Below are 11,778 nucleotides of genomic sequence, written 5' to 3'. Positions count from 1 at the left end.
GAAATAGAAACCAAACTGTGTTTTAGTCGAAATAGAAACCAAACTGTGTTTTAGTCGAAATAGAAACCAAACTGTGTTTTAGTAGAAATAGAAACCAAACTGTGTTTTAGTCGAAATAGAAACCAAACTGTGTTTTAGTCGAAATATAAACAAAACTGTTTGAGTCGAAATAGAAACCAAACTGTATTTTAGTCGAAATAGGAACCAAACAGTAATTTAGTCGAAATAGAAACCAAACTGTTTTAGTTGAAATAGAAACAAAACTGTGTTTTAGACGAAACAGAAACCAAAAAGTGTTTTAGTCGAAATAAAAACCAAACTGCTTTAGTCGAAATAGAAACCAAACTGTATTTTAGTCGAAATAGAAACCAAAAAGTGTTTTAGTCGAAATAGAAACCAAATAGTGTTTTAGTCGAAATAGAAACCAAACAATTTTTTAGTCGAAATAATAATCCATAAATCTCAGCTCTGCAAATAGTTCCTTGTATCTCGAACCCACCCAGATATTNCCCCCCCTCCAATCCTTACATTCTCCAGCTGACCTAATGTTTAAAGACTAGCTATGTTTACGTGTGTGTCTATACACACAAGAAAGAGGAACGGAACGTATCTCAGGGTTTTTGACGGATTGATGTGTTCCAGCTCCAACTTTATAACTAGATAAACATTGTTTCACATCCCTCATCTGCATACATTGACTCAGCTAAATCTTTAAATTTGATCTTTTTCTCTTCTAATCCCTTCTCTTCACTATTCTCTTTCCTTAATATCTTGACTTCTCTTCTCTTTTCTCTTTACTTCTCTTCTCTTTTATCTTCACTTTCATTCTCTTTTGTCTTTACTTCTCTTCTCTTCTCTCTTGACTTCTCATTTCTCTTGACCTCTCTTCTCTTTTCTCTTGACTTCTCTTTTCTCTTGACTTCACTTCTCTTTTCTCTTGACCTCTCTTCTCTTTTCTTTTCACTTTTCTTCTCTTTTCTCTTGACTTCTCTTCTCTTTTCTCTTGACTTCTCTTTTCTCTTGACTTCTCTTCTCTTTTCTCTTGACTTCTCTTCTTTTTTCTCTTCACTTTTCTTGTCTTTTCTCTTGACTTTTCTTCTCTTTTCTCTTGACTTTTCTTCTCTTTTCTCTTGACTTCTCTTTTCTCTTGACTTCTCTTTTCTCTTGACTTCTCTTCTCTTTTTTCTTGACATATCTTCCTTTTTCTTTTTACTTTCACTTCTTTTCTCTTTTGTCCTTCCCTTTCCTCTCTCTTTAAGAATTCACTTTCCTTTTCTTTCTCTTCGTTTTCTAAAGTTTCCAAGTAAATTCTATGCTTTCCCTTCATGTTTATGTTCAAACTCCAGACACAGAGCGGAACATGTTAAGATTTCTTCCTGGTTTAGAGGTTTAATTTCAATGTAAATATGGGCCTACAGTCAGGTTTGTGTTAAAGCTGCGATTTAGAACCAGGTCTAGGTTTAGGTTTAAGTTTAGTTTTAGTTTTAGGTTTAGGTTTAGGTTTAGGTTTAGGTTTAGGTTTAGGTTTAGGCTTAGGTTTAGATTTGATTTATGTTTAGGTTTAAGTTAAGGTTTGGATTTAGGATAAATTGGCTGTAAAGAACTATGTTTATGTTTAGGTGTCTAGGAAAGGGCTTGGGGTTGGTTCAAGTTTAGGTTTAGGTTGCTCTTTTCCTGTTGTAAAAACTTCCTAAGTCCAGACTGGGATCCTCCAGCAATCTGTCTCATCTCCTTGCTGAACCCTCGAGTACCAAACTGACAGGACAGATCATGCAGAGTTCGGGGACCTAGATAATAATAATGATAATAATGGTCATGATAATGATAATAATAATAATAATAATAATAATAATAATAATAATAATAATAATAAAGGTATGTCAAGAAAGAATGCTGCACATGACCGGATTGTATTAACGTACATGAACAACGGCAAATAAATATGAATACTGTATACTCTGCACTGTGCAGTATAATAAGATGCAAAGATAAACAATATTCTAATCTTAAAACCCCATTATCTAAACTACAATAGGAAATTAGGTTGAAAATTTAAATTCTCATTTCTTAAAGTTTATTTCTTCTTTTTATTTTCTTCTTTTCTCCTCTAATAGCTTTGAGTTTGCACTTGAAATGCATTAAATAATTTGCAAAAAGTGGCCCAGTGAGAATTTTAAGAAAGGTCTCTCAATCTAGAATTACAATTTCCTAATTGTCCTGAGCCTCCTGTTTTATCATAAATGTGTCCCGAGCCTCCCGTTTTATCATGAATGTGTTCCGAGCCTCACCCTTCATTATTAAATTGTTCTATTGTGGGTTCTATTAAAAGTGACTTTCGAATTTCTACTAAACAGAAACAAAGGAGTAAATTGTCAAAAATAAACACTTTTCAAGCTCAAAATGTTCGGAATTGATCAGTTAAAGGTTTAAAAGGTACAATTGGGAATCGGATATGCCCCTATTTAACAAAAAACACTCCCTTTAAAAGGTTTTTAATCGTTCTGATTATGAGAATCTAACTAAATTCAAAAGAAAAAATTAGTTGTAACGTAACCAATCAATATTGAAGATTACAATAAACGTGTTCACAACTGAACCCGTCATCCTTGAAAAAAATTAACAACTACGGTTTAAATCTTTAAGATATAAAAAATCCCATCATATAAAATGGTTGTGAATCGTTTGTGATACTCTGAAAAGGAAGTCCCCTATAATTACACTGGTAATCCTTTTAATCTATTGTTATTGATTAAACATTATGCTGAAATAAACCAAAACAAAATGTTATTTTATTTTAAACTTTTTGTTTACAGTTGCAGGGTGTCAAGATACTTTTTGCGTTGTAACAAAATCAAATACACTTGATTATTGCTATAATGTCGTCTTCCTATTACATTGCGTTCTGGTTCTAACTGTTTGTAAATCCCACGGAATAATGTAATTCTACTTCGATATCCATTGGTGGTCATACCCTGCGAACAACTTTAATTAAAAGATTTAAATTTAAAAGCGCCCACATTGGACATCGAGATCAAACGTTCAAGATTAAAATTTCCGATTTCAGATTGTTTCTGGTCTCGACAGCAAGCGGGAGGACGATAGGAATATTTCAAGGTTTCCCGATTGCATGAATTTAGATTCAATGACAAACTTTCTGAACATGAAATTTCATAAAATAACAAAAGGAAGAACTCATGATTTTCTACAAGACGCATCCCTTAAATTTCCTGAGATAACACATTCCATTTTTTGGATGGGGAACCACGTATAGCCCCCCCCCCTTTTAAAGCCGAGCTCTATATATATATATATGTATATATGAACCCTGGTTATACTGTCAATATTTTGACAGCTGAACAAGAATACTGATGTTAGATCATTCATTTGTGTCAACGGACACATATATGGAGCTAAGGAGTAGCAGAGGAGTTTATATATTGCTGAGTTCTTACTTAAAACGTGCTGATGGGTAGCTGAGGAGTTAATATATATGAAGATGAGTTTTTGTTTAAAACATGCTGATGGGTAGCTGAGGAGTTTATATATAAGGCTGAGTTCTTATTTAAAACCATGCTGATAGGTAGCTGAGGAGTTAATATATATGAAGATGAGTTTTTGTTTAAAACATGCTGATGGGTAGCTGAGGAGTTTATATATAAGGCTGAGTTCTTATTTAAAACCATGCTGATAGGTAGCTGAGGAGTTAATATATATGAAGATGAGTTTTTGTTTAAAACATGCTGATGGGTACCTGAGGTGTTTATATATGGAGATGAACTTGCTGATGTGTAGGAGATAAGTTTTTTTATTGATCTTAATTCTTATTGAAAACATGCTGAAAATAAGAAATTTTTATATGAACCCGAAGTCTTACTAAAACATGCTCAAGTCCAAAATTTTATAAAGATTTATTATGATAAAGAACAGACAAATTTTAAAACAATTACTTACTATACAAATCCGCTTTGCACCTATGCATTAATGTAAACGTACAATTACAAATTAATTGAACTAGATCATGATTTTCTTATTACACGATAAGAGAAACTTAGTATTTATAACTAGTACTTCAGCCAGACTGATATTTATTAACAACATTATTGGTCAAAGGGCTTGTTTAGCTTTATTTTTATTTATTACACCCTCACTAAACCCGCTATGTCTTCGGTAAGTGTACTGCAGTCCGCACTTTAGTTTAGTTTAGGGTACTTAGTTATCTCTGGTTACATCTTAAAGAAAAAATAATAAAAGATATATTCGACTTTATTTTTAATCATTGGTTATTTAAAAAGTATTTTTATTACTGACTCAGAGGTCAAAACTTATTTGTTGTGAATCTCAGGATCAAGCGTTGATCCCTACCCTGCTGCAGACCTAGATATAATTCATCTTGGATATCCCCATGGTGGTCTGCCACGCAGGGATAACTAAAATGAATAGATCAAATACTTACTCTCAAATTTAACTGTTGTTATTTAGTGAAAATCGAGATCAATCGTTGGAGATTAGCGCCATTTTACATAAAAGTTTTGACCTCTGATAATATTGGGAAATTATGGTTTGAAAAGGTTTATTTTTACCTTCGCTATAATTGATCATTCCTTTATAAAAAGCTGGTATTTTGGTATGAAACAATTTTCTTTAATCCCGCCAGGATATTTTCATTGAAAGATAACTTGAAAATCTACAAAGGCAAAAAAATCCGCAAAATCTGCAAGCCCTCGGGTTTATCATTGAATCCCCTCTTTAAAAAGCAATGTCATTTACTCTCAACGCCCTCGGGTTTATCATTGAATCCCGAAGGGGTTTAAATTTCTATTGATTCTAATTTGTCTGAGAGTAAATGATACATTGTTCTTAGATCTTGGAATAAAACAAAACTGAGTTACTCCCAATAAAAATAAAAAGCTTCATCAATAATTGGCGTTAAACCCCCATAGTTTTAAAACAGAACGATCCCATTAATTCTTCTGTAAACACAGTTATAAAATGTTATATTAACTATAAGTATATCTAAATAATATTTGTCTTGATAAGGAAAATATCAATGCATTGATAATCTGTCAAATTGGAGTTTTCTTACTGATAAAAAAAAGAATGACATTGATGTAATTTTAATGAACCACAATTTAGCGAGTGCCACCAACGATTTATAACGGTACCTTGCAACTGTAATAAAGGAGAAATTGTGAACAGATAAATTCTATTTCTAAGAATTCCGGTGTTTCAACAAAGAAAAATTAAGAAAAATTCAGGATTTAAAAAAAAATATCTGTCATTCTTACAAAAAAAGGTTTAAAGGGTTTCATTGAGAATCGTTTAACGCCTTTTTTTAAAAAAGAAGTGCCACTGATAAATGCGTCGACCAATTAAGTTTATGAACCTGTATAGATGTATTTTCCATGTACGAAAATTAAAGGAAAACGTGATAATTTTCCGAAAGGGCAGCATGTCATTTTATAACTTTACAAACCATTATCAATCCAATGGTAAGTTTTTGAAATAGCAAAATCATTCTTGATTCATTGTTGTTGAAATACTTGAAATTGTGTCAACAATAGGATTGCGTAGGAGTCGGTCCAGCCTAGCGCAACTAAACATGCGAGGGGACAAAAACATCAGAAAATCCACGAAATATCATGGTCAGACACAGGTCATTTTACACTTAGAAATATTCATTTCTCCCTGGGGCCGGCTACTCAATTTATTACTTATTGCCTATGCTGAGTATATTCCTATAAGGTATGTGGTATATGTGGCCTGGGTAGAAACTAGGCCTCAAGGCATCAATCTTAGCTCTAATAATCTCATGCCTAAGCAATAAAGGAGGATGACGAATTTCAATGTATAGAATTGAAATTCAGGGAGAAAAGTTTATGTATCAGGGTAGGATTTCTGCAGAAAATCGTTTGATCAAATAAGAGCAGGAAGATCATTGTAGTAGGATTGGATTAAAGCAATCAGAGATGGAATTTAAAGAATTTGATGATAAGAGAAAGATCTGAGCAGTGCAGGGGTGTGACAAATTTTACAAATAAATTCATATCAAATTTCATATCAATTTGATATGCATCAACATTAGATATTTGTAAAATTTATAAAAAATGTGCTGACTAATGAAAAATAAGTCATTTAAAGCAATGTTCCAAATTCTTAAATCTATTTGATATAATCATCCATTGTTAATGCATTGAACATTCATTCATTGAAAACAATTAATATTTTACGGAATAAAAATACAGAGGTTTAGATAGATAGATAGATAGATAGATAGATAGATAGATAGATAGATAGATAGATTAATAGATAGATGGATAGAGGGGTTACTAGATATATGCATAGATGGACATAGGATAGATAAGAGGGATTGATAGATAGATAGATAGATATATAGATAGATAGAAAGATAGATTAATAGAAGAGTCTACCCCCCCCCCCTCTCTTGTTAAAATTATTAATTATTATGCTCTAGAGAATATTTTAAATTCTGATTTCTATAGATAATGATTTTTATTTTGGGATTTGTGTTGATAACTTAGCAAACAGTTTTTATTTAAGATCCTAAAATTAAAAACTGAAGGCGCCTTAATCTTGCAAAGCAAGCATGCAATGAACCATTAGGGCCGACAAGGTGAATATGAAGGAGGGGGGGGGGGGGTTAACATTATGTCTCTAATTGGAAGATTTTAGAGTAGGCATACTGTGTGGGATGAGATTAGAAACTGTATTTTCTAGTTTCAATTCCAACATTAATTCGCCCAAGGAGAAATGAGAACTCAGCTCGTTCAAAACCAGTTTTTTGGTCAAAATATCGACTCGTTTGCTAAAAATATCATGTTTAAGCAATCCTAAAATATGGTTTGGTTCTCTTCTAAAACCCTTCCTATAAAACATTGAACAAACGTCACTTTTTACTCCAAGAGGTTAACTATACACGTGAAGTTTAAATTACTGTTAACGCCCCAAACTGACACAAAAAAGTAGCCTCAAAGGGAGTGTTTTAAAATTTTGTTGACTTACATAAACTTTTTTAGATGAAATCCAAATTATTCAACTGTTATAGAATAGGGTTTTGTATTTACTGTAAGAGAAAGGTTTGAAGTTGACATAAACTCTTTCTCGAATCTGTGACGTCATGAAGTTTAAACAAAAAAAGCAAGTTGTAATAGTTTAACTACACACACATGCTTCATTTAAAAGCTGAAAGTTTTTTATTTTCTCCAAAATTTAACTTGTAAACATCATCATCATCATCATCATGATTACAAAATATCCCTAAATATTCAAAATATTGTCCAAAAACGTATAAAATTGGATGAAAATGGGTTATAAAGTTAAGGCTTACTTTGACGTTAAACCAGAACCAGTTTACCGTGCTCTACGTTAAACCAGAACCAGTTTACCGTGCTCTACGTTAAACCAGAACCAGTTTACCGTGCTCTAATATGAGCTGTTCTGTCCCTGCTGATATTTACAAGTAAACTTGTGATTAATGACGTCATATTAAACCTTGACTGAAACTTGAAACAAATCCTATAATTTCTAGAAGCATATAATCCTGAGAGTAATAGGATTAGAACCTGCTGGATAAACAAACCATAACATTCAATGCAATAAATCAAAGATCTAAAATTTGCAAGACGTCTTTCAAAACTACGAATAGTCTATGCCAGCAATCAAACCATGGTGTAAACACATCTCCAGTTTTTAGAGAACATTTTTTAATATAATTATTTTACACAGCTTTTAAAAACACAACAAAATTCAGGCCATTTTAACCCCGTAAACATTGATTATTTGAGGAATTTTTCAGAAGTAGCAGAAAATAAATATTTTAAATTTAATATTTGAAAACCGCGTTGAACAGAGAATAAATTTGAAATTTGTTGGAAATAAAAGTATAGTCAGTTGCGATTAGGGCAATGTTATATATCAATATTTTTTAATTTTGTAAAATGATTTATTTCAATAGTGGTTTCTAGACTAAAGTGAATTGTGCATTTCTACTGCAGGAAAGCATAAAGAATTTATCAGAATTCAACACTTTTTAACCTACAAAAACGACAATATCTTCCAAATTATTGATCAGATAAAGGTTTCAAAGGTACCGTAGTGAATCAGGCATTACTATCTTTGCATGAAAGGGTCACAAAGATTGGTTTAATGATTCTACAATAGACCTGATATATATTAATGATAATATACGTTAATATAAACATAATTGTATTTGAAATGAGGTAATTATTCATAATCTGGTGATAAACTTGTCTAATTGTATTTATTAAGAAACATATTATGAATATATTATGCAAATGTATCCTATCCTCGCTTCCTTTAAACCAGGGACTGTAAGCGTAATTACTTAATCCTCCATGCAAAAATGGCAATGCCAGATTTACAACGGTACCCTTACTAGCTTTGTCTGATAATGTATAAATTAGATATCTATGTTTTTGTTTCTTTAAACTGTTTATCTTCATTTGCGGCTTCTCTGCGAAAGTGACTAGCGCATTTCTTGCGTAAAAGAAGAAATGGAAAATATGAAGAACGACGGTATATTTCACATTTTTGATCAGATCACGGTTTGAAGGGTACTGTTGTGAATCGGACATTGCCATCCTTGCATGGAGAATCCCTTAAAATTACGCTTACAGTCCCTTTAAACAAAACTTGATTTTGAGAAATCAGATAAATCAGTGGAGAACCTCAAATGTGGTTTGTGTCTCTTTAAGTTCCTTAGATTTTTCCATTCCAAGTTCTTTGAGAAAATATTTATATTTAAATCCGATTTCAGATAACAAGCGGTGGTGGATAGAAAATATTGGAAACCTTTTCTACACTTGGTGTTTTCTCACAGTTTATTTTTAAGATTTACTCTGTCCACCGGAAATAATTCAAAAATGTCCAAGATTGCGTGATCAAGAAAACTAGGATAAAAGAACGAGAATTTAATTTAACACGAAAAATTCAGGAAAAATATTTTCATAATTTTCAGTTAACGCCCGAATAAAGTAAATATAATTTTACAAAATTGAGAAGTAGATAAGATTATAATTAATTATTACACGCTGTTTGATTTAAAGAATGTTGCATAAATGAATTAGAATAAAATGGTTTTTTTAATGTTTTTAGCACCGTCAAATCTCAGGTTCGTATTCTAGAAAAGAAGGTTGAATTTGTTTGAATATCTGATTTTGTATTTGCCCCGATTAATTTACCCCGTAAACATTATCGTCCAAGATGGAATTTAACACAAACTTAAACTTTCTTATCTCAATACCACCATAGTTTTAGTAGAAGTAACTATTTCCATTTACTGTTAGCGCCGATTAAAGGATTCATAACTCTGATTGGATAATAGAAAGAAAGATAGATGTTACCGCCAAACTATTTCTATTGGTTCAGAATAGACAACAAACACATCACTGAACCCTGATTGGATCAGGCGCTAATGAACTCGGCATACTGGAGTGATATCTAAGGTCTATGACGTTGGGTTGCAAATATATAGTGATTAGAAAACTAGAGTTTGTGACAAACACTCAATTCCTTTGTACTAAATGAGGTCAATGATGACGCATCAATAAAGAATGTTTAACAGGCAATGCGTACACAATTCACAATCCACTAAACATTCCTGTCCAGATCATTTTCCAATGGAATTCATGTTTTGGCAATAAGTTTTCTTTCCTTGCTAAAAACATAATCCTAAAATTTAAACACAAATTTTGTGCCCTAAATTTTTTTAAGGGTGTCAAAAAATTTCTTCCTTGGTGTTTAATTTTTAATCTACAAAAAATGAAATCTAATATGATCAAGTCGTACAGAGTAAATGTAATTTTTACGATTTGTTCCTGTTTTTGTCTGGTCAATTAATAATCCTAAACCAATGAAAAGAATCTTAAGAATCATAACATTTATATTTGTTCAAAATTTTTCTTAAAAAGATAAATATTAAAATATAGGGCGAAGGTCAAATATCATTATACAGATTATAGAAAACACCTGTAAATTAATACAAATACAAAGAATATACAACATTTTATTTTCAAGTCTCCCGATTTGTTTGCTTGAAACCATTACTTCATGTAGGATAAAGCAGTCAAATCAGCAAACTATTCCGAAGATGATTTCGAAGGAATTGAGTCTTTGCCACAAACTCAAAATTTTCTAATCCTTTTATCTTTGCAACCCGATGTTGTTAACCTTTGATCTTTCAAACTTAGATTGTCTAATCCCACATAATTCAAAATTTGATATATCTAAGGTCTACAACATTGTGTTGCAATGATAAATGAAGAATTAGAAAATCAGAGTTTGTGGCAAAGACTCAATTGCTTTAACACAATTATGTTGGTCAAAGCAATATTTGAGCCTAATTCTAAACCAGTGCATGGACTGGATTATGTTGAAATAGAAACGAGCCTAGAATTAATTTAAGGATTTGAGGAACTCGGGATTTGAGGAAACTAGTTCAGGAAAGAAATATTGCATTTAACAAAGTAAAAGTTCCTGAATAATTTTTCGACATTTAAGAATGATGATGGTGATAATAATTATAATGATATTTTCAAGTTAAAAATATAGAAAACATATTTATGTAAATATGCTTTTGTGTTTTGGCTATTGAATTTAGTTCACCACATTTACTTAATTTATTTAAAACTTAATTCTCTTTTATGTATATTATTTCTGCTATTTCTCTACCTCCTTTATCCACGAGCTTCTCCAGGAAGAACATAAGGGTAAGATTCCTGTAGTGCTCATAGTCCTGGGACTCCATCCTCTCCTTCTCCTTCTTACTCTTCTTCTACAGAAGATCAACGATCAACAGATCAATGAATCGATCAATGCTCTTATTGATTTACCAGGAGATCAGTTCATCATAGTTTATTAGGTTCACTCTTTATCAATTGATCTGACTGAAGATCAATTAATCAATCCTATTCACCATTAGATCAATCCATTGATCGGCCTATCCACCTGTGTATCAACAATTCAATCTAATCACCACAAGATCAACCTATCGATCTTATCCACATGTAGATCAATTAATCGATTCCATTTGCCTCTAATAAATCTAGTAAACTTGTAGTTGAATCAATCAATCAGCTGATATATATTCAGGGTTTAAACCTGGTGGTTGAGTGAAAATCAGGTTTTCGTTTAGAAAACCCGCATCACTGTATCCGGTGCCAGCTGTTCGACCACTAAACCCTCTTATACCTGAACACTCCACCCTGTACGGAGAGCAGGGGAGCATTTCAGGGGGGGGGGAATTTAGAGGGATACTGTTTTTGATAAAATTAAACCTTAAATAAAGATTTTTTGGTGGATTATAAATTTAATGAATAACAAATTTAGTTGGAGGATGGAAGGGGGTGGGGTGGGGGACTAAACCCTGTAGTACAGATATTATTAAACCTCGTCTTTCTCTACCGGCGTTTTTATGTTAAAGAAAAGCATCAAGGATTAGAATAAAAATGAAAAGAATTTTATAAAACTATTTATAAAACTTTATCATTCATACTCACTTGTTTTCTGAATTGTTAGAAAACTTGTTGTATTTATAGAATAACCATTGCTTCAAGGCCAAGCGCGTACACAGGATTTTAGCCAGGGAGGGGGGCAAGATTTCGCGCGAAGAACGAAAAAAAAATTTCTGCCCCCCCCTGGAATTGTTTTGATCAAAAAGTCAATTAACACCATAAAAATACACCAAAAAGACTACATTTTTGGGTGTTACTATCCTTACAGAGTCTAATAAAGCAAATGATT

The 11,778-nt window shown here is 32.1% G+C and overlaps 1 protein-coding gene across 1 annotated transcript in view; it reads right to left on the bottom strand.

Moving 5' to 3' along the window:
- The window catches only part of LOC111708861 (uncharacterized), a 25,985-nt gene extending 14,783 nt beyond the window's left edge, over positions 1–11,202 (bottom strand). The window contains 2 exon segments of the mRNA XM_023482368.1: positions 1,675–1,787; positions 10,708–11,202. Coding sequence (XP_023338136.1) covers positions 1,675–1,787; positions 10,708–10,783 — 189 coding nt within the window. The 5' untranslated portion in view covers positions 10,784–11,202.
- Positions 11,203–11,778: the final 576 nt, after the last annotated feature.

This window comes from Eurytemora carolleeae, unplaced genomic scaffold, assembly GCF_000591075.1.
Source record: "Eurytemora carolleeae unplaced genomic scaffold, Eaff_2.0 scaffold148, whole genome shotgun sequence".
Classification (NCBI taxonomy): Eukaryota; Metazoa; Arthropoda; class Copepoda; order Calanoida; family Temoridae; genus Eurytemora; species Eurytemora carolleeae.
Note: the sequence above shows the minus strand (reverse complement) of the source record. Positions and strands in the feature narration are given on the sequence as shown.